This window comes from Schistocerca serialis, chromosome 12, assembly GCF_023864345.2.
Source record: "Schistocerca serialis cubense isolate TAMUIC-IGC-003099 chromosome 12, iqSchSeri2.2, whole genome shotgun sequence".
NCBI classification, from domain to species: domain Eukaryota; kingdom Metazoa; phylum Arthropoda; class Insecta; order Orthoptera; family Acrididae; genus Schistocerca; species Schistocerca serialis.
Window position 1 is genome coordinate 33,257,153 of NC_064649.1, and position 24,527 is coordinate 33,281,679.

Genomic DNA, 24,527 nt, shown 5'->3' on the forward strand with positions numbered 1-24,527 from the left:
CCATTTGGCACAGGCTGTGAAGCAGTCATTGAGATGAGGGGTATCATTATTTGGCACAGTGATCCCATTCCAGGAATCCAGCAGGATCTCCAACCATTACTCAGATCCTCTCACCAGAGTCCATTTCTCCACTTACCTTTACCACTCCCTGCACTCCCACCTTCTACATGCTTCCTAAAGTCCATGAACCCAACCACCCAGGACGCCCCATTGTGGCCGGTTACTGTGCCCCCACAGAGAGAATCTCTGCTCTCATAGACCAATACCTTCAACCTATTACCTGGAACCTATCCTCCTATATAAAAGACACCATCGAACACTACCTTTCCAGACGCCCTATGGATTCCAAACCAACAACCTCCTTCCTAATCTCCATGACCAACTTACCCCCTCCTCCCTCCGCACCTTCTTTCCTACCCTCCATCCAAACAGCAACCCTTGACTGTCCGCCACTCTCACCATACTATCCCTCCCCCTCCCCGCCCCAGCCTCCTCCTTACCCCCACACAGTCACCACTTCCATCATGCACTGGTGCTGCCGCTTGCAGTGTAGTTTCAGCTCTCTCAGACTGCAGATGTGTGTGCAACTTGCAAGTGTGTGTGTGTGTGTGTGTGTGTGTGTGTGTGTGTGTGTGTGTGTGTGTGTGTGTGTGTCTACTGCTGACAAAGACCTTAATGGCCGAAAGCTATGATTGTGTGAATCTTTTTATTGTGTCTATCGCGGTGCAGCATCTCCGCTATATGGTGAGTAGCAACTTTCCTTCTCTCATATTGTTATAAGTCAATAAACGATTTGTTCAGGGAGAAAGTCATTGTAGAGATAATGTTTATGTCCGTTGGTACTAGTGCGTCCACTACATTTGAAGCGGAGTTACACAGCATTGTAATGTGACCTTTCTTTCGACACTTGTTGCAAACATCCCAGTGTTTAGGGCATGCAGCACACTCATGTTGGACGAAGCAGTACAAGCAAGACAGATGGGGGCATGTAGCTGTAGTTGTGACATGGCCTGTTGCTGTGGCTGTAACCAACGCTGCCCTATGTGATGCCGAGTCAAAGGTTGTACTGCTGCAGCAGCTTTCCCATAATCCTGAAAGCTCAGTGTGCCTAAGAGGCGTTGACTGAGCAACTTCCAATACCTCCCCCCATGTAACAATCTCATAGCCTGCAGCCCGTGACACTTCAAAGGACTGTGTAATATTGAGCACATCTGTAAGTGTTGGATTCTAATACTTCAGTGTTTTTTCGGGGACTTCCCTATTGGGGCCAGATGAATAATAACATCACACATTAGCTATGTGATCAGCATAGGATTTGTAATGGGTACTAGTGACAAATTTACTACTACTCCTCAATCCGTCTAATTCTGCAGCCTAGGTGTTTCTTTTCTTTTCTTTTCTTTTCTTTTCTTTTCTTTTCTTTTTTTTTTTTTAGTGCGCAGAAAAACTAGGGTCATATGTGTCTATGTCAGAACCATAGAACACAAAGACAAAAAAAGGAGTGTGCCAGCATACCATAAGGCATAGAGGTTGCAAGAGTATCGACAGAGGCCAACAACAAGACTCACTGGAAACACGCCGCCAACGCCCTCTCAGCTGCCAGTACTTAGGATCGCTGCCACAGACTGGATGGCCAATTTAGCCAGTTAGTTTGAGTGTGCTAAGTCAGTTAGTTTGAGTCTGTATGCCGTGAGAGTTCCAGTGTGTCGCCGAGATGGAGTCGCAGACTTAGCCTCTAATACAAAGACAGGCAGCACATAGCAACCCTATTGTGAACATAATGGATTTCTACTTCAACAGCATTGGGGCTACATGGACTTTACAGAAGAGGGCTTGTACCACAGCACACAGAAACTTAAGTTAAGTAGCTCTTTGTCTACGAATAAAGAACACAGTTATTAATTGCACACATTTCGTGTTACAGAACCGGGATAACTGACCTCCTCTCCTTGCTTCCCATGGTACACCTCTACAGAGACGACGAGACGAGATACAAGCAGCTACAGAGAATACAACAAAAAAAGCTACACATTAAGCCCAGTTGACAGAAGGGAATACAGCTAAAAGCAGGAGCTTGAAGAAAGGTCCACAAAATATGCCATAGAGACAACAGAGGTCCTGAGCTAAAGATTAAATGTCCTTCACCATATTGCTATGATGGATACAAAGTAAAATGTGGTCGACAGACTGCACGTAATTCACTAAAATGGCTGATAACTCAGATGGCAAACATAAATGAGATCGCAAGTAGTAAAAAGGGCATTCCATCAGGAAATAGCAAACTGTCCAAGGTTGAGGGCAATGAGCAAAAGATGGTGGGGGATCATCACTTAACAAATGGCGACAGCTATAAAGACAGTGCCCAATACACAATCTAGCTAAAATGATCTCGGGGTGAGAGGACCGAGAAGAGGTCGTTGGAGCTGCTGGGAGAGGTTTAATTGTTTAATTCCACGGAGCTTGTTCCCATGAAGGAAGGACCAGTGGTGTTGCCGAAGTGACACCTCCTGCTGACAGACAGCAACACAGAGATCATCAGAGGATGGAAGAACTAGCAGGCCGAGGTACAAGGACTGCAGCCTTGGCAGCAGTATAGGAAACCCAATTACCTGTCAGATAGACGTGAACAGGGACCCACATAAACATCACAGTAGCTCCATCAAGAGTGAGTAAGTGACGCATTCTTGGTTCCGTTGCACTAAGGGATGGAGAGTGTACAGTGCACAGAGGGTCTGAAGGGCACTGAGAGAGTCAGAGCAGATGACAATTGAAAAGCCTATCTCCAGATGTACTGCATGGCCTAATACAGGGAAAAGAACTTTGCTGGAAATACTGAGCAGTGGTCCAGAAGACGATACTCAAAAATGTTGGTGCAATGAAGAAGGCACACCCAACGCCATTGTCAGTCCAAGAACCATCATCATTTATTTTTTTTTTTTGGTAGGGTTTAAGGGCGCTCAACTGCTGAGGTCATTAGCGCCCAGTCACTGGTGTTAGAGCACAAGGAACCTGCTAAAACTCAAGGGGATGGGGGGACATCAAAAGGACCTGACAAAGATGCAGATGAAATAAGTAAAAAGGTTAAATGTCTTTGGTCAAGCCAGTTAAAGTTATAAAACGCAGAAGACGAGCAGCTGCTCGAGCGTCATCAGCTAAAACATCCGGTAAGGTAGATGGCAGGGACAGGACAACACGAAATTGACTGAAACGGGGACACGACAATAAAACATGGCGCACCGTTAATGCCTGACCACAAGGGCACTGCGGGGCTGGGTCACCAGAGAGCAGGTAGCGGTGGCTAAACCGGCAATGCCCAATCCGCAACCTGGTCAGAAGGACCTCCTCGCGCCGAGATGGTCGGGAGGAAGTTGTCCAAGCAGTTGGGAGCGGTTTTACTACCTGGAGCTTGTTTCCTTGGAGGGATGACCAAGCATCCCACCACAAGGACACAAGCCTCTTACATACATCCCCACAAACGTCAGATGACGGGACACAATGGGAGGCTGGCCGAGGCTGGAGGACTGCAGCCTTGGCTGCAGCATCCGCAGCCTCATTCCCAGGCACTCCTACATGTCCGGGGACCCACAGAAAGCTGACAGGAGAACCATTATCAGCGAAAGAATGGAGGGACTGCTGTATCCGTTGAACCAAGGGATGGACCGGATAGGGAGCCCCAAGGCTCTGAAGAGCACTGAGTGAGTCAGTGCAGAGGACATACGATGAATGGCGGTGGCGGCGGGCATACTGAATGGCCTGATGGAGAGCAAAAAGCTCGGCCGTAAAGCTGGAACATTGGTCAAGGAGCCGGTATTTAAAGGTGGCGGTCCCGATGACAAAGGCACAGCCGACACCATCGTCAGTTTTGCAGCCATCGGTGTAAATAAAGGTGTGACCAGCAAGTCGAGCACGAAGTTCAACAAACCGTGAGCAATACACTGCAGCTGGAGTACCCTCCTTCGGGAGTGAGCTGAGGTCGAGATAAATACGAACCGGAGCCTGGAGCCAAGGTGGTGTCGGGCTCTCACCCTCTCTGAAGGTGGTAGGGAGGGCAAAATCCAATTGTCGAAGCAGGCGACGGAAGCGGACTCCGGGGGGCAGCAGGGCAGACACATATAACCCGTACTGACGGTCGAGAGAATCGGCGAAGAAGGACTTGTAAGAGGGGTGTTCGGGCATAGACAACAGCCGGCAGGCATACCGACATAGCAGTATGTCGCGCCGGTAGGTCAACGGTAACTCGGCAGCTTCAGCGTAAAGACTCTCGACAGGACTAGTGTAGAAGGCTCCGGTCGCAAGACGTATCCCCCGATGGTGGATGGAGTTCAGCCGGCGTAAGAGGGATGGCCGAGCGGACGAGTAGACGAAGCTCCCATAATCCAGCTTCGATCGGACTATGGACCGATACAAGCGAAGCAGGACAGTGCGATCCGCTCCCCAAGATGAACCGCTAAGAACTCTGAGGACATTAAGGGAACGTGTACAACGGGCCGCCAAATAAGAGACATGTGGAGACCAACACAGTTTCCGGTCCAACGTGAGCCCTAGAAACTTAGTTGTGTCCACGAATGGGAGAACAACGGGACCGAGATGTAAGGATGGCGGAAGGAACGCTTTATATCGCCAAAAGTTGATACAAACCGTCTTCTCTTCAGAGAACCGGAAGCCATTTGCCACGCTCCATGAGTAGAGGCTGTCTAGACAACGCTGGAGGCAGCGCTCCAGGAGGCATGTTCTCTGGGCACTGCAGTAGATCGCGAAGTCATCGACAAAGAGAGAGCCTGAGACATTAGGTGGAATGCAATCCATAATTGGATTGATCGCGATGGCAAAAAGGGCTACGCTCAAGACGGAGCCCTGAGGCACTCCGTTCTCCTGGAGGAAGACGTCGGACAATACGGAACCCACACGTACCCTAAACTTTCGATCCGTTAAAAAGGAATCAATAAAAAGGGGCAGACGACCGCGTAGGCCCCACTTGTGCATAGTGCGGAGGATACCTCCTCTCCAACAGGTATCATAAGCCTTCTCCAAGTCGAAGAACACGGCTACCGTTTGGCGCCTTCGCAAAAAGTTGTTCATGATGAATGTCGACAAGGTCACAAGGTGGTCAACAGCGGAGCGGCGGTGACGAAAGCCGCATTGGACATTAGTAAGTAGTCGTCGAGATTCAAGAATCCAAACTAACCGAGCATTAACCATGCGCTCCATCACCTTACAGACACAGCTTGTACGAGAAATGGGGCGGTAACTAGAAGGAAGGTGTCTATCCTTCCCGGGTTTGGGTATAGGAACAACAACGGCGTCACGCCAACGCATGGGGACCTGACCTTCGGTCCAGACGCGATTGTAGGTACGAAGAAGGAAGCTTTTGCCCGCCGGAGAAAGGTGTGCCAGCATCTGAACGTGAATGGCATCTGGCCCCGGAGCAGAGGACCGGGACAGTGCAAGCGCACGTTCGAGTTCCCGCATAGTAAAGGGGGCATTGTAAGTCTCCAGATTCAGCGAGTGGAAGGAAGGTCGCCGAGCCTCGTCTGCCTCTTTCCTGCGAAGGAAGGCAGGATGGTAATGGGCGGAGCTTGAAACCTCCGCGAAAAGGCGGCCAAAGGCGTTGGAGACAGCCACAGGATCAACAAGGACCTCATTACCTGAGGTCAGGCCAGGTACTGAGGAGTGGGCCTTAATGCCCGACAGCCGGCGCAGGCTACCCCAAACAACGGAAGAGGGAGTAAAACTGGTAAAGGAGCTCGTGAAAGAGGCCCAGCAAGCTTTTTTGCTGTCTTTGATGACTCTACGGCATTGCGCTCGGAGTCGTTTGTATTCAATACAATTCGCCAACGTAGGATGGCGGCGAAAGGTGCGTAAAGCACGTCGTCGAGCACGGATAGCGTCCCTACAAGCCTCGTTCCACCAGGGGACGGAAACGCGACGTGAAGAAGAAGTAGTACGAGGTATGGAACGTTCGGCAGCATTGATAATAACAGCCGTGAGGTATTCGACCTGACTGTCACAACTGGAAAAATCGCGGTCCGGAAAGGTCGCCAGGGAGGAGTAAAGTCCCCAGTCAGCTTTCAGTATGTTCCAGCGCGAAGGACGTGGGGATGGGGTGTGGTGCAGGAGACGAACGACACAGGGGAAGTGGTCGCTCGAATAGGTGTCAGAAAGGACATACCACTCGAACCGACGGGCAAGAGTGGTAGAACAGATCGAGAGGTCCAAGTGGGAGTAGGTATGAGTAGAGTCCGAGAGGAAAGTCGGGGCGCCGGTATTGAGGCAGACAAGATTGAGATGGTTGAAGACATCCGCCAAGAGTGAGCCTCTTTGACAGGATGCAGGAGAGCCCCAAAGGGGATGATGGGCATTGAAGTCGCCAAACAATAAGAACAGCGGGGGAAGCTGATCGATCAGGTGCATCATGTCAGCCCGACTAACAGCAGATGACGGTGGAGTGTAGACGGTACAAACTGAAAAAGTAAAAGCAGAAAGAGTAATGCGGATAGCTATTGCTTGGAGTGGGGTGGTCAATGGGATGGGATGGTAATAGACATCATCCCGAACGAGCAACATGACCCCACCATGAGCTGGGATACCATCCACAGGGGCGAGGTCATACCGCTCCGAGGTATAGTGGGAAAAGGCAATACGGTCAGTCGGGCGCAACTTGGTTTCCTGGAGACCAAGGACGAGCGGACAGTGCAGGCGGAGGAGCAGTTGTAATTCCTCCCGATTAGATCGAATACCTCTTATGTTCCAATGAAACAACGCCATTGCTAGTCAAAAAGTTGGGGGAACGAGACGGGGAAGAGCTGGTCACCTCGATGGCCGCGGAGGGCCAGGTTGCGAGGCAACAACGCTACAACTGACGGCAGGCGGATCCGGTTCCATCGACTCGTCGCCAGCTGCGGCCGCTGTCCCTGATTGTGTAGGAGGGGCCGCATCATTTGCCGACAAAAGGCCGGCGGAACGCCTGGCAGCAGAGCGTCCCGGCGAAACTGAGGACGGCCGGGAGCAGCGACTCACGGATGAAGCGTCAGATGAAACGCGCCGGGGTGGAGAGGGGGATAGAGATTTCTTCTTGGAGGCCTTCTTGGAAGGCCGAGGAGGCACAGGGATGGTGGGCTGGACCCGAAGAAGGTCCTCACGCGCGGGGTCCGTTTTGGAACGCCGGACCTCGGAAGCTGGGGTCCGGAACGTTTCCCCGATGGACGCCTGAGAAGAGGATCGCTTCTCAGGTGGCGTGGGGGGAGGAGGAGGAGGAAGGGTGGCCCCTGGGGCAGGGGGGGTGGGGGCCGCGGGGGAGGAGGAGTTGGAAGGGAGGGATTTGGGAGGCGGAGGCAGAGCCCCCTGACGGGCAGAGGAGGCGGAGGGGGGACAGGATAGAGGTGAGGATACAGCGGAAGGAGTGGACACAACTGAGGCAAACGAAGTGGCCAGTGACACGGGATGAAGGCGGTCATACTTCTTCCTGGCCTCAGAATAAGAGAGCCGATCCAAAGTTTTGATTTCTTGTATCTTTTTCTCCTGCTGATAGGCGGGGCAGTCTGGGGACCTAGGCGAGTGGACGCCAGGACAATTAGGGCACCGAGGTGGTGGGGTGCAAGTATGTTCCTCACGAAGAGGACGTCCACAGTCGCCACAAAGGGGCTCAGCCTCACACCGGGACGACATGTGCCCAAAGCGCAAACACCTAAAACAGCGCATAGGAGGCGGGACGTAAGGTCGCACGTCGCACCGGTAGCACATCACCTTTACCTTCTCCGGGAGAACGTCCCCCTCGAAGGCGAGGATAAAGGCCCCGGTGTCGATGCGACGGTCTTTGGGGCCGCGCTGGACTCGCCGGACGAAATGCACGCCGCGGCGCTCCAGGTTGGCCCTGAGCTCCTCATCAGATTGTAGCAGGAGGTCACGATGAAAAATAACCCCCTGCGTCCTATTTAGTGCCAGATGTGGGACAATGGAGACTGGGATGTCCCCTAGGCGGTCGCACGCCTGGAGTGCCGCCGATTGTGTGGCAGAGGTGGTCTTGATAAGAACGGACCCTGATCGCATCTTGCTGAGAGCCTCGATTTCCCCGAAGACGTCCTCAATGTGTTGAACAAAGAACATGGGCTTGGAGGTGGCGAACGTCCCCCCATCTGTTCGAGAACAGACCAAATAGCGGGGGAAGTACTTCGCCCCAAGCCGGCGGGCCTGTCCCTCCTCCCATGGAGTGGCCAAGGGGGAAAGGGCAGGAGAACCAGAACTAGAAACGGTACCTTTTCTTTTGGAAGACTCGGCCGCAGAGCGACCTGATACGTGTTGACGTTTCATGTGCGAAACGTCCGCCCCGATACCACCCACTCCGACCAGGGGCTCTCCCCACGGGCGCCACCCAGCCGCAGCAAGGGCCACCTGGCAGGATGACCATTGCCGGGAGTCCTGATGCCCCAAGGAGACGGGCATCTACTCCTTGGCCAACGTGGGGAGGGTGCAGCTCAGGTATCGGCAGTACGATCCCTGTGTTGTCAGGGGGCTACAACCTAGAGGGTACATGACGACCCCACCACAATGGGCTGGCTACCGTGCTGGATTTCTGGTGCCATGGAAAGTCCATCATGATCGCTGGTGCAGATGGAGATGCACTATGGGCGTAACTTGGACAACCCATCAGGCGTTTAGGCCCAATTTGAGGAATAATGGGTATGGTGACAACGCCGGTGCAATGCTGAGTGCCAAGGTCTTAGTGCACTTAGGACCAGTGGTACACCATGTAAGGTGTCCTTCCCCAAAAGGCTCGTACTTCTGTAGAATTTTGAAAAATGGAGGTCAAACCCCAAGGGGGACCATCACATTAAGGCCAAAACATTTGAGACTCCTTTTAGTCGCCTCTTACGACAGGCAGGAATACCGCGGGCCTATTCTTGCCCCCGAACCCGCAGGGGGAAGGAACCATCATCAGTGTACACAAATGTGCTATCGTGAAGTTCCATCCGAAGATCGAGAAACTTAAGGCGATAGAGCGAGGCTGGAGTAGCATCCTTAGGAACAAATGAAGACAAGGGAAACATCAGCTGCCACACCAAGCCAAGATAGTAAAGAGTTCACACCCATTGGGAAAGTGGCAGGTAGCGTGAAGTTAAGCTGCCGGAGCAATGCCGAAGGAGAACTCCAGGAGTTAACAGAGAATGGGGTATGCCCTATACTGGTGATCAAAGGAATCATTGAAGGAGGAGGCATAGCACGGGTGGCCCAGCACGGCAGACAAACGGCAAGTGTATCTGCTAAGGAGAAAATCACAGCAGTGGTTCGATGGCTTCTGGATACACACACTCAGCCAGGCTAGTGTAAAAGGCATCAGTGGCTAAACGGATGCCACGATGGTGGATAGTATTGAGACAGCATAAGAGGGACGGACATAAAGACGCATAAACGAAACACACAGTCTAGTTTCGAACAGACAAGGGAACAGTACAAACAGAGGAGGGTGGTCCGATCCACTCCCCAGGAAGTGCTACTGAGGACATGTAGGACATTGAGGGTACAGCAGGTGGCCAGGTAAGACATGTGGGAGGACCAAGAAAGTTTCATCTCAAGCATGAGCCCCATGAATTTCGTAGTTTCAATGAATGGAAGAGCAGGCCCAAGATGTAAAAATGGTGGAACAAACCAAATGTGCCGGCAGAAATTCATACAAACGATTTTGTCAGAGGAAAAGCAAAAATCACTGTCGGTGCTCCATGACTGAAGACGACTGAGACAACACTGAAGAAATTGCTCAAGAAGACAAATCTGTGGAGAACTCAGTTAATTGTGATAGCACATAGGACAACGCTCAGGACAGGACCCTGAGGCACACCATTTCCCTCGATAAAGGTGTCCGTCAAGGCAGAACCCACACCTACCTTAAACACACTGTCTTTTAAAAATTCCTGGAGGGATTGGGGCATCCAGCTACAGAAGCTCCACACATTGAGAGTACAGAAGATATCAGTCTCCAGCAGGTGCCATAGGCTTTTACCAAATCGAAAAACATGGCCACAGTTTGGTAGGTCCGCAGAAAAACATTCATGAAATGAGTTCACAAAGTGATGAGACAGTCAAATGCTGAGCGGCGTAATCGAAATCCACATTGCAGAGTGATTAGTAAATTGTGAGATTTGGGCAGAGACACCATACCAGCTGGGTATGAACCATACGTTCCATCACCTTGCAAACACAGCAGGTGAGAGAAATGGGGCGATAACTAGAAGGAAGGTGTTGGTCTTACCTGGCTTGGGTAGGGGTATGACAGTGGCTTCACAATAGCGGCTGGGAAACAGGCCTTCAGTCCAGATGCGATTTTACTTATGAAAGAGAAAGAGCTTGGCCACAGGAGAGAGGTGCTACAATATCTGAATGTGAACGTCGTCTGGCCCTGGGATGGAGGACCGGAATGAAGTGAGAGCACGATTTAGCTCCCTCATAGTAAGGTGGGATTGTGGCACTCACAATTCTGGGAAGAGCATAGTGTCGCCTGAGCCTCCTCCACTTGTTTCCTATGGAGGAAGGCGGGATGATAGTGGGTGGAGCTCAAAATCTCCACAAAATAACAGCCCAAGGTGTTGGAGATAGCAATAGGGTCCACTATGACAGCATCCACTGCACCCGGCTAGAAATTGAATGATTGACCTTGGCCTCAGAGATCTGTTTGAAGTCGGCTCACATGACGGACGAGTGAGCAGAACTGTTAATAGAAGTAGTAAGCAAAATCCAGCTAGCTTCTCCACCATCCTGAAGAACGTGACGATACTGTGCACCCAACTGTTTATAACGAATGCAGTTTGCCATTGTAGGATGACAGTTAAAAACATGGAGAGCATGTCTCCGAGAGAAAATTGCGTCACAAACGCCTCAGTCCACCAATGGACCAGGACATGGCATGGTAAAGAGGAAGTGTGATGACCGGAATGTTCCGTGGTGGTAAGGATAACATTTGTAAGATATTCTACCTCGTCATCACAACTGGGGAAAAGTTGTTCATCAAAGGACACCAGAGAGGAGTAAACCCTGCAATCTGCCTTAGAAAGCTGCCATTTGGTGTGACCATAGGTTGGGTAGGAGTCTGCAAACGAATAGCACACGGGAACTCGGCACTCGAGTGTGTGTCAGAGAGAACAGACCGCTTGAGACAGTGGGCAATCTGGGCAGTGCACAAGGAGAGGTCCACACAGGAATGGTTTGTGTGGAGTCTGAAAGGAATGTGCATGCTCCCATGTTAAGGCAGATGAGGTTAAGGTGATTGAGAAGGTCAACCAAAAGGGCACCTCTCTGACAGGTTCTGTGAGAGCCCCAAAGGGGACAATATGCATTAAAGTTACTGAGCAGCAGAAAGGGGTGAGGGAGTTGTCCAATAAGCTGCAGGAGGTCTGCCCTGGTGACACCAAATGATGGAGGGATGTAAACAGTACAAGGGGAAGATGTCAAGTGAGGAAAGAAAATGTAGGATGCAACAGCCTGAAGCTGGGTAGTCAGGTAGATGGTTTGATTATGAAGGTCATCCTGGATGAGCAGCTTGTCTCATCCCCATGAGATGGAATGCCATCCTCAGGAAGAAGGTCAAAGCGGACTAGAAAGAAATGCAAGAGCTCAAAGTGGTCGTGAGGACACAATTTTGGTTCCTGGAGGCAGACAACAAGTGGACGCTGTGATTCCACGAGTGGCTGTAAGTCCTCTTCACTGGATCCAAGCCATGAATGTTCCATTGGATGGGAGTCATGATGAGGAAAGGGGAGGAGAGAAAAAAATGAAGGGATGTCACCTCAGTGGTTGCCGAGTGCCAGCCTCCAAAGACTCACTACTACAGGGCACAGAGGCTGGAGGACCCTGCTCCATGAAACCTACACAGGCGTTGGCATTCTCCCTCTGTCGGTCTGCAGAGTCCAGAGCAGAAAAACGGTTCGCGTTGCGCACTGGCGACACAGCTGGGTGAGCGTATGATGTGGTGACACCATCGAAGAGGATCTCCGAATCTGTGAAGGAGAAGACCATCTGCCTTTGTTCGATTTCCTGGAACCTTTCTGGTTGACAGAGGAAGACTCGGATGTTTGTTGGCTGGAGGGACGTAAGAAGTCTTTGTGTGAGAGTTCCTTCTGTCCCTTCTGGCCTGCCAGCTGTGTAGCAGGTGACTGCACCCTGGGAGGTGAAAGTTTGGTGACTTGTTGCACTGCTGGTGGAAGTGATGGGGATGCTACCGTGACACTGGGCGATCAACCACAGTGCTGAATTTGAGATCTCATATCTGCCTGGCCATGTCCTTCATGGAGTGAGACATAGCAACAACAGTACTTTAAGTGCCAGACAGTAGAATGAAGGGTTTCTGACTAGCCAACTTTTTCCTTCACCCAGATCTCCTGGACGGCCTGCTCACTGAGATACATGAGACAATTTCAGGAGGAGGATGCATGGTCGCCATTGCAATTGAACAGTGGGGAGAAGAAGGTGGGCAATCACCTTCTTGGGGGGTATCCCGGCCACAGGCTTCACATTTGGCTGGACATTCAAGTGTGATTGTAACGCTGACACTGGTAGCAGCGGATCATGTTCGGAACGTATGGTCAGGCTGTGATAATTTCATAGCATGCTTTGATCTTTGGCGGAAGCACCACTCTATCAAAAGTGAGAAAAAGAGAGCGTGTGGGCATTACGGATGCATTTACCTTTCTGATCACCCAATTGACTGGAATGACACCCCGATCCGAGAGGTACGTTTGAATTTCTGCCTCAGTCACACTACTGAGCAGCCTAGTGTAAATAACGCCATGTGAAGAATTCAGCAGTTGATGAGCCTTGACGCGAACAGGATAGCCATGGAGGAATGAAGTTGAAGCAGTTGTTGTGCTTGAGTATCAGAAGTAGTTTCCAAAAGCAAAGTGCCATTGCATAAAGAAGAGCAGGATTTCACAGGGCCAACAACTGCATCAACACCTTTCTGAATAATAAATGGATTTGCCGTAGCAAGGCACTGCCCATCTTCAGTACATGAAACCACAGCTGGGTGTGTCTTTGAATTGTGAGCTTCACTCCGTTTACATTTGGTAGACGTTGACTGAAGAAGATGATCGGCTCATCATGAGAAAATCCCTCACGATTGCCAGCGTCTCCAATGGTGCACTATTTTGAACTCGCCTTAGGTGATAGTGCACACCTCAGATCACACCTCCCTAATACCTGACAGAGGGACCAATCAGCAGTGTGGGAGCGTAGCAGCTAAGGCAATCATCTCTCCCATGTCCTGGCCTGTACTAGGGGTACATGCAAACCCTACTTTTCAACCCGGGCTGGGAATTACGCATTACCCAGTCACCTGTTACGCATCAGACACTTGGGCCGGCCTTCAGGAGCACAAAGGAAGGAAGGAAGGAAGAAGAAGAAGAAGAAGAAGAAGAAGAAGAAAATGAGGAACCTCAAATGCTGAAGCAGAGGAAGGATAGGAGAAGGGGAACAAAGAAAGGAAAAAAACTAAAAACAGTGGAGAGACCGTTCTGATGTCGGCAACTGAAAACGCAGAAGACATTCCCAAACACATCCCAGACATGTTATCCAAGGGAGGGGAAAAATAACTGCAAGAGGATAGACATACAAAAGGGAAAAGATGCTGCAAAGACTGGGGACCCATGGTTGCCAATCATGAACCTGCCGAAGAAGGATCCCAAGTTTCCCACATTCATAATACAATATAAGAAATAAAGACACCATCTTACAATATTCCTTTAATGCGGAATGACTACATAACTTATACTTTATGTAAGAGTAGATTTCTTACCCAATACGGTATTCCTTGTCAGCCCACAACTCCAAATCTTGAGATACATTTTTCCAACGAGGGCACACTTTCTGCACCACATACACTAGCTCACTAAAAGACATGTGAGAGAAGATCTTTATCAGTACCTCATCAGGCAAGTCATCAATGCTCACACGCCAGGTGCCCACGTTGTCCACTGTGCTACCAGCCAAGTCAGAAAACGTAATTTCTGACTGCTGTGGGTGCAAACTAGCTGCACTCACACCTGACTCACAATGCACACTGTTGGCACTGCCTGCAGCAGAAGTGACTGTGGACTGAGGAGCTTCAGATGGCGCACTGCTCGAACACGCTGCGATGTCTTCACCAGCCATATGGCACTCTCCACTGTGCACAGATTCTGCAGCCATTTCAATGACAAATCTGTCTTCAGACCTCTTTGTGTTGGAAGGTGCTGGGGAAGGGGTTGTCATATGGAATCAATCAGATATACCTCCAGGCACTGAAAGAAACACAGAAGAAAATTAATGTCCAAACCCGTATTATAAACATAGCAATTATATAACAACTGATGTAGACACTCGCACACACAATGTCATACCACTGTAACAAAAAGTGATGTCATTATAGCCTGTTGGAAACTGAAGAATAAGCAGTGCCAGTGGAGGTGAAAAAAGTGTCCTTTTCTGAAAGACAACTACAACTGTTGTACAGGACAATTAATAATGATTTTACCATCTAGTAGTGTAGTGTGGCTTGCAGTGATTTATGTATATTCTGTTTGTGTTCCTTTATTCCCTTAATTACACTGAGGTGACAAGTCATGGGCTACCTCTTAATATCATGTTGGACCTTCTTTTGCCATCTTAGTTCAGCAACTCATCAGAAGTCTCCTGCTAAAATACTGAGTCATACTGCCTCTATAGCTGTCCATAATTACGAAAGCGTTGCTGGCGCAGGATTTTGTGCACGAACTGACCTACATAAATGTTCAATAGGACTCGTGTCAGGGATGTGTGTGGCCAAATCATTCACACGAACTGTCCAGAACGTTCTTCAAACCAATCGTGAACAGTTGTGGCCTGGCCCATTGTCATCCATAAAAACTCCATCATTGTTTGAGAGCATGAAATTCATGAATGGCTGCAAATGGCCTCCATGTAGCCGAACATAACCATTTCTAATCCATGATCAGTCCATTCTATATAAATACAGCCCACACCATTATGGAACCACCACAAGCTTACACAGTGCCTTGTTGGCAACTTGGGGTCATGTCTGTGGGGTCTGCATCACACTAACCCTACTAACACCTCGTACCAATTGAAATTGGGACTCATCTAACCAGGCCACGGTTTTCCTGTCATGTAGGGTCCAGCTGATATGGTCACAAGCCGAGCAGGGCTGCTGCGGGTGATGTGCTGTTAGCAAAGCCACTTTTAAGGTGTGTGCTGCCATTCCCAATTGACAACCAATTTCACCACGTACATTCATCGTACATCCCGTACCGAGTTCTGTGGTTATTTCACACAGTGTTGCTTGTCTGTTAGCATTGACAGCTCTAAGCTAACACCACTGCTCTCGGCTGTTAAGTGAAGTCCGTCGGCCACTGTGTTGTCCGAGGTGAGGGGTATTGCCTGAAATTTGGAACTCTTGGAACATGCTTGACACTGGTGACTCTCAGAACATTTAATTCCCTAATGATTTCCAAACTGGAATGTCCTGTGCATCTAGCTTCAACCTCCATTCTGCATTCAAATCCGTTAATTCCCATTGTGTGGCCATAATCGCACTGGAAACATTTTCACATGAATCACCTGAGTACAAAAGACAGCTCTGTCAATGCACTGCCCTTTTATATCTTGTGCCATCTGTGAAAGTGCATATTGCTGTCCCATAAATTTTGTCACCTTAGTGTATATGAGTTACTAATTTCCATATTCCATATATATGCAAATCAAAATTACTTTGCTATTGACAGATTGCAGTGGTGGTCAGAGGAGGGACGGTGTTGCTGACATGGATAGTGTCAACTAGCAGAAAAATGCCTCTGCTTAAAAGACTGACATTCTTCTGCACCTTTAAAAATGTTCCCAAAAATTTTGACATGCAAACATATTCACACTATTTTCAACGTGTTTCTCATCTCTCACTCCCATAAGCTTCTCTAACAGTTACTTGCTCACATCCTCCAGTCCATCACTCATAACCATCCACTCCCATTTGTCTATTCTCATGCCGAACGCATTGTCATTATCTGTCTGTGTCTCTCTGTCACAGTCTCCTCTCACTGTCAGTGTCTCCCTCTTGCTCTTTCTTACTGCTAATATCTCATTCCTTCCTTCCCACTGTTGCTGACTCTTCTCACTGTCACTATTTCTCTCTTCCTCACTGTCATTGTAATAGACAGTCTCATTACCACTGGCTCTTACCCACTTCCACTTTTCCCTCCTCCATTCCTCTCCCAGTGGCATTGTCTCCTCCACTTTTTTCCTGGCACTGTTCTGTCACTGTCTACTATGTTAAACTGCCACTGTCTCCCCTCTTTCTCTCATGCTGCCATCATATCCTTCTTTTTCTTTTCCACTGAAACTGTCTTCTCTCTCAGTATAAAAATGTTTGAACTGTCCTCACACCTCTTTGACATTCTTTTAAGGTGGTGAGGAAGGTACAATGAGGCAGCTGATACCTCAATTTTCAATCAGAGTCTTTTAAACAGGAGAACAGCAACTATTTTTGTTCCCCTGACAGGAGCATTTTTCTGTTTGTTCCTTCACATGTAAAGGACTCCATCGGCCAGTAAAATTTTGATAGTTTACTTGTGTGAAATTGAAATGCATAAAAACTAATTTTATACTTCAGACCAGATTTTACATGCACAAAAATTTTGCATGTGCTTCAGTGCTACAACATGGGGTCCCAGAGTCCTTCCAATGATAACAGGTACATTTTACAGCATGGGACATTTCATGGTATTCTTTTCCATACACATGTGACGTCCAAAAGTTAAAGTTACCATTGCTCCTGCAATTTAACAGTTATCACGTACTTTTTTCATTATAAATTATTATAGCCGTTAATACAGTCAGGATAACAAATAACAACAAGTGAAAACTTTTAATTTTGCCATGCATAATATATTAGCTTACATCTGTTACGTCCGTAACAAAAGGCATGGAAGAAAAGTTTTCCTAATTTGAGAAAATCCCCTGAAGTTTTGTTACCAGTGTGAAATATAATATTTCATTATGATTGCATGGTAATGAGACTATATATTTCTTTTACCTGTGACACATTATTGTGGGTAATAGTGCATGTTAGGCATGTGACTGTCAGGAACACTATGTGATCAAAAGTATTCGGACACCTGCAAAAACATACGTTTTTCATATAGAGTGCATTGTTCTGCCGCCTACTGCCAAGTACTCCACATCAGCGAACTCAGTAGTCATTAGACATAATGAGACAGCAGAATGGGGTGCTCTGCGGAACTCAACAGACTTCAAACGTGATAAGGTGATTGGGTGGCACTTAAGTCTTATGTCTATACGCGAGATTTCCACACTCCTAAACATAACTAGGTCCACTGTTTCCGATGTGATAGTGAAGTGGAAACACGAAGGGACACATAGAGCACAAAAGCAAAGAGGGCGACATCATCTGTTAACTGACAGAGACCACCAACAGTTGAAGAGGTTCATAATGTGTAATAGGCAGACATCTCTCCGGACCATCACATAGGAATTCGAAACTGCATCAGGATCCACTGCAAGTACTATGACAGTTAGAAGGGAGGTGAGAAAACTTGGATATCATGGTCGTGTGTAGTGCCAACAGTAAAATTTGGAGGTGATAGTGTTGTTATGGTGTGGTCGTGTTTTTAATGAAGGGGGCTTGCACCCCTTGTTGTTTTGCATGGCACTATCACAGCACAGGCCTACAGTGATGTTTTAAGCACCTTCTTGCTTGCCACTGTTGAAGAGCAATTTGGGGACAGCGATTTCATCTTTCAACACAATCATTAACCTGTTCATAATGCACGCCCTGTGGCAGATTGGTTAATGACAATAGCTGGCCGGTATGGCCGAGCTGTTCTAGGCGCTACAGTCTGGAACCGCGCGACAGCTACGGTCGCAGGTTCGAATCCTGCCTCGGGCATGGATGTGTGTGATGTCCTTAGGTTGGTTAGGTTTAAGTAGTTCTAAGTTCTAGGGGACTGATGACCTCAGATGTTAAGTCCCATAGTGCTGAGTGCCATTTGGTTCATGACAATAACATCCCGGTAATGGACTGGCCTGCACAGAGTCCTGACCTGAAACCTATAGAACACCTTTGGGAACACCGACTTAGTGCCAGGCCTCACCGACTGACATTGATACCTCTCCTCAGTGCAGCACTCCATGAAGAATGGGTTGCCATTTCCCAAGAAACCTTCCAACACATGACTGAGCGTATGCCTGCGTGAGTGGAAGCTGCCATCAAGGCTAAGGGTGGGCCAACACCACATTGAATTCCAGCATTACCGATGGAGGGCGTCAGGAACTTTTAAGTCATTTTCAGCCAGGTGTCTGAATACTTTTGATCGCATAGTGTATGTGCAATCAAACAATGGAAAATCCAGGACGAAATATAACAATAGCGACTCAGTATCTCCGCCATATGGTGAGTAGCAGTATTGTGAGTGTGTGTGACACTTTGTCCATAAGAAATTTAATAGCCAAAGAGCTTAAAAATAGTTGAAATATACCCTCAAAACAATATAAAACAAAACAATATAAAAAAACAGTAAAGGCTTATTTATTCTATGAATTTATTAAGAAACTCTTTGACAATACCTACACTTCATGAAAAGACATTGGATTGAGGCTCTAATTACTCTGTAAGAGTACCTTCATAAAAAGACACAACAGCATACTTAAGGCTACAGTTATGAACAGACATTAAATATCAAACAAGGCAACAGTATACTTAAACCAACTACTACACACATATTATACCCTAAAACCCCAAGAACAAAAATCAGTTCATTCCTCCTGCCAAGTGTTGGGTCAGGTAAAACAGACACTTATGCCTTGTTTGAAAGTCTCAATCACATCACAGACATTTACAATGTCATCATCATTCTCCTTGCACGATGTTTCACCAATGACTATATCTCTTTTTGTTGGTGACAGTGTGCAGTAAGTTTGGCGTAGTACCAATGCTTTTATACTGCATCACTTCGAGAGTGCTTTCTTTGCTCTGCAAACTGCTTTTCCCAATGGTTGAGAAGAAATTTTATGAAAATATGTGTCTTGTTGCTGCTTTTTAAGTTTTTCTCAATTTCAGTGACAACATTTCCTTGCTGTAGCACTTTTGCATTGCTCTTTCTTTTCTGGAGGTGTTGCATTACTCTTCTTCTTTTTGTGATACTCTCTGCATCTCTCTTACTGATCCACTTTAAAATGTTTTTCTTCTTCACCTGTTAACTTTTTTGTCCAGTTTTGCCAGTGTACTTTCCCATGTGTCTGAGGTATGGCTTCTAGATTTGATCAATGTTATGGAGTAAGAACAGGCTTGTCACATGCCTAACAAAATGAAATTTGCAGAATGCTACACCTCATTGAACATAATTAGATGTGAACTGATTGTATAAGTAGACTCACTTGATGAATAAAAGTTCTCAGTCCAGAAGGCACTGTTTCACAGCTTTAGCACATAAAAATTAGCTTAGATTGTTTGACATGTGACTAGGTTCACACGTTGAAACAGATTGTTGGCAGCCATGTTGAATAATATGGGCAATATTGCCATATAATGTTCACGAATACTAGGTCCAACTACCAATGGTATCAATTTTCGAAAACACTCTTTTCTTGCACCGAGGAGAAAAAAAAAAAAAAAAATTTAATGTCACACGCCTACCAGGAATTTTAGTTTTCATCTTCACTGTTACACCAGCCTTGGTACATGAATTTCTGATGATTGATTCTGTTATATTTGGAAAATATTGCTTTTCATTTCATATGCTACTTTCATTAGTTTCTTTAAACTTGAAATACACATACCTTGTCCAAAATACTGTGAAATGCTCTGAATATTTCTCTGTGCTACATCACTTTATAAACCACATTTCACCCGCACACCAGATTTTAAATGTGTCTTTTATGTGTATAGGTAGCTTAATTTTGAACCTCTGTTTCGTAAATGGATAAAGATATCAACAAAGCTTTCAAGGCTGAAGATCAGGATCTTAGGAACAGATCATAAAAATTACACCCACTTGCTGTGCATAGCCATCTTGGAATATGTGGCTCGGTTTTATTTGCGAGGGGGGGGGGGGGGGATTCAAAGGAACCGCTCTTGAACTAATGGCGCTTGCATAAGCCCCTTAACGCACATTGTACACCACATCAAACGCAAAAAGAACCAACTGATTTGCTCCATTTACCTAAGTAGCAGGAAGTGTGTAACAGTCATACTTTGAACCTGTACTAGAGGATAGTGACACTAAGGTGATCCTCCTGTTGCATATACAGATGGTCCCTAGCCCAAGAGCTTTTCAAACCACTTATCCCTACCTTTCTGTTACCAATAGAACACTAAGTATGAGCGCCAGAAGTATCCCCTTTTTTATGCAGGGCATTTGGAGCATATTTCAATAAATTTAGTCAAAAGTAAAACTCCTCAACAATGTCTGCACACTGTGTCACTACTGATTCAAAAGGCAAGCTGCAGAAGGACTAGTCTAATCTCGTGTAACAGCCTCTGGGTGCTCCTAGTGGCATTATGGGGTAGAGAGTGGGGATTCGCCTGCTTGCTCTTCACTTTACCAACAGACTACGCATGGCCAAGATAAAAGTGTAAAGAGATAACAACGGTTGAAGTTACCGAGAACATGAAATCTTAGAAAAATAAAATCTAACAAATTAATTGGACCTCCATGGGAATAGCAGTTGGTTTTGGGCCAGGAAAGCCTATCTTATTAATGCTAAAAACTTGAAAATATCAGACACAGTGGAAAAACAGATCTTTTGATCAGAGATGTAGATTTAACTATGGAATGCACAATGTATACAAAAAATTGTCTTGGCACAGTCATAGACTTCACTAACTAAATTCTGACCCTCCAACCTAACTCGGACCTCTGGTACACTACAGTTCAGTTTGTCACTGCAACCTCATCCAAATGATTGTTCCTCCCTATATATCAGCACCACCAATAGATCTACTTAGGTCTACTAAAATTATGTAAGCTGCCATGGACACGAAGTGAACAACATAAGGTATGCAGGACTTCTGTGAAGTTTTGAATGTAAGGGAACTGATACTGGTAGAAGTAAAGCTGTGAGGTCAGGCTGTGAGTCTCTTGGACAGCCCAGTCAGTTAAGTGCTTGCCCACAAAATGCAGTGGTTCAAATCACAGCCAGGCACATTTTTATCAGACCCTTGCACGAAGTTTATTCACAGCACAAACATGTACATCTAAATAAAGATCACAGAAAAGGGTGGGGAAAACTCTCTCCCTCTGCTAAACATACACGAATTTTTCACAGCAAATCTGTGCCTTCTGGGCAAGATTCACATTTCATGACAAATGTTAAATTCAAATGTTTAACCATGAACACCATCATTCCTTCAAAAATTCTGAGGACAACTGTCCAGTACCAGTAAAAGTTACATATTGGAGCTCCACTATTTTTCCAGTATGACGTGGATGTAAACATTAGGGCTGCCCGCGGTGGCCTAGCGGTTCTAGGTGCTTCAGTCCGGAACTGTGCGACTGCTGTGGTTGCAGGTTCGAATCCTGCCTCGGGCACGGTTGTGTGTGATGTCCTTAGGTTAGTTAGGTTTAAGTAGTTCTAAGTTCTAGGGGACTGATGACCTCAGATGTTAAGTCCCATAGTGCTCAGAGCCATTTGAGCCATAAACATTGGGCTCCCCTACCTGCCAATTTGTTACCACACTCAGGTTTTATGCTTTCACATTCACTGGCTTCGCCAACTCACAACCAAATTGTCACATTCCAACCTAATATAGGCCTCGGGCTGCAGTACAGTTCAGTATCACTACAACCAAGATTTTAAGGGGGGCAGATGCATAACGAGCCATCTAGTAGCTACTAAGGAAACTTCCAAGTGCTGTGACACATATCAGAGCAAGAAACTTGTGCAGGTAACAAAGTTATTTTGTGTTTAAATTTGTTTGACTCTCTCTTAAGGGCAATTACAGTTGACAAAATTCTCCTGCTGAGAGGATACCATGATACTTAGTAAATACACCAAGTACCCAGTATTTCTTTCTTTTTTTTTTTTTAAACCTTCTTTGCCATGTGACAAACACATATCGAAACAAGCTGCATGTCTCTTTTAGAAGCTATTTACTAACCAAAATTGTGGAAAATTTACTGATACCAATTTTTGTATTGCAGGTATGGGTTAAAAGCAGCTATGATTTACTACTTAGTTTTGCCACTGAAGAAGGATTTCAAATGAGGCAAGCAAAAAAACTGGAAAAGCATTTCACTATTTAAGCTTACACTATCTATTACACTCTCACTACAGACAAGGGGATTATATGCTACTGTAATTCCGTAAACAGCGCCCTCTCAGGCACCTCAGAAACTAATGTACGAGGAGCCACAATGTTGAATTAACAGTAACCTGTAGCTGCGGTGATGTGAAACAAGGGTTACTATCAATAACACAAAATGTCACTTAAATTCCGAGGCGAAACGGTAAACAAATCACATCCGATGACATTCTGGCGAAGTTACAGGCGGTGACATTCAAATTATGATTTCTTTGTAAAATTACTCTTTCACATAGAAACTCATTTGCAATGAGAACAGCTGTCTTGTTGCTTCCACTACACCCACGACGGGGCTATTGTCTTAAGAGCCATACGTACAAAATAAAATCAGAAATAGAAAGTAAACCATAGAACTGTTACACATGCAATGATGAAAATGTGTAATCATAATACTAGTACCTTACATCCTGTTATGCTCGCGTCACCGCTATTGTTAAACAATCAACAGATCGAAGAGAGGCATTTTCTTATATTCTTCCGGTGAGCCCGCTATTCTTGGATGTGCAGCTTGCCGCATAGTGACATAATTCCCTCCGACACCTCTTCTACGAACTCGACTGATCAAACCACATTTTTCGTGTAGTTCTAAGAGGAAAGCTCAAGAACGTAACCATACACCATTCCCACCACGTTCATCTAGCAAGGAATAGATTGTATTTTAACATAGCGAAATAAGCACTCATTGTAACAACAGGGCGACTGATATCAATTTATGGGCAGTAAATATGCATATCGATAATTGCGTACCTTCGCCAGACACTCCCACATGACATGTCGAAGAATTTAAATCGCGTAATTTACCCAGACATCGCACAGTGACAAAACAATTGAGTACTGATAATAGAACAGCCAACATAAATCAACACAAATGTACTGTAACATTTGTTAATTATGCAAATTTTACTTGAAATCTCGTATTTAAATACCGAGTAAATGGGTTAATATGTGTATAGTTGACATGTATTGCAGAACGTCTTCAAGAAGAACGTAACGCAATGTGTTGTTTCAAATTTGGCTGTTGTTTGTTTGGCGACTTTGTGTATGTCATGTCGCGACAGTAGATGGTTTTGGGGGCGTTCAAAAGAATTTGCACGTGCATCTAGTTTCAATTTCTGGATTTGTGTAACTAACAAACATTACGTGCATCTAGTTTCAATTTCTGGATTTGTGTAACTAACAAACATTACTCGAGCAAAATTGGATAACAATAATGTTTTGTATTTATTACGTTCGAAGTATGGTGATAACGGTTCTCCCAGTCGGAGTTAATTTCTTCCTTAACCTTGTATTATTAGAAAAGTTGATTAAGACGTAATTGCACTATAAGTCAGAACAAACATCAAAAGAAAAATTGCTGCAGAAAACCAGTAGTACAGTATGAAGATTGCATTTATGGTAGCTCACTGTTTTGTTGTTGACATTAAAAATATTAGAGTGTGATTCTATAGTAAATATGCAGCGCTGTTTCTTTGATGGAGCAACATGCTAATATCTTTCCATCACAATTTCTCCAACATCTCTTTGATATTAACGTTGTATCGACATGGGGCGTGAGCCGAATGGGATGTCAGATAATCAGCTGATCGGAAGGCGCATGTCAATAGGGTTCGCGCTCTGACCGCCAGGAGCGCTGTGAGGCGCCTTCTCTGTGTTGCAGCGCGCGCTCAATGAATTTAATAATTTCCTTTGACTTCTTTTAGCATCCGTGTTACTGTTTCCCTCACTTAGTTAGCAAATTCTGGTAATACTGGTTGCACTGTAAATGTTTCATAATGTTTCTCCTGCTGTTACGTGAGCTTAAAATAAACTTCTCGTCTGAATAGTGTTGAACAGAATTGTCGCGCGTATCTTATTCTCGCTGCCGACAAGAACACGATAACGATATCGCTAGCATAACACACACAACTTGCGACAGTGGTGACCCCGACGTGATCGCAGCTAGAGGGGCAATAAATCAGCAGCACAAAAGGCTAGCAGCGAACTTCACGAATCAGAAACTGGTGCGGGGCGGACCTACCAACCATATCAAGAGCTGTCGTGCGGCTACCGCCGTTTTGGTCCCACAACCCAGCATTATAGTTTGCACAGGTGGAAGCGAGTTTCCTCTACGCTAGAGTGACCGCCAGCTCCACTAAGTTCGCACTGTTGGACAGTTAGCTGGACCACCGCTTCGCAGTTGAGGTTCACAATTTTATAC

General features: G+C 46.5%; 1 protein-coding gene across 2 annotated transcripts in view; it reads right to left on the reverse strand.

Annotated features, from left to right (window-relative positions):
• Positions 1–23,213, reverse strand: part of LOC126427901 (uncharacterized) — a 98,685-nt gene extending 75,472 nt beyond the window's left edge. Inside the window, exons 1-3 of one of the 2 annotated variants that reach the window (XM_050089787.1) lie at positions 23,078–23,213; positions 22,730–22,966; positions 13,778–14,261 (exon numbers count right to left, since the gene is read on the reverse strand). In XM_050089787.1, the coding sequence (XP_049945744.1) occupies positions 13,778–14,232 (455 nt within the window). In that variant the 5' untranslated portion in view covers positions 14,233–14,261; positions 22,730–22,966; positions 23,078–23,213. The remainder of the gene's footprint in view (positions 1–13,777; positions 14,262–22,729; positions 22,967–23,077) is intronic. The other variant, XM_050089788.1, reaches the window with a different exon arrangement.
• Positions 23,214–24,527: the final 1,314 nt, after the last annotated feature.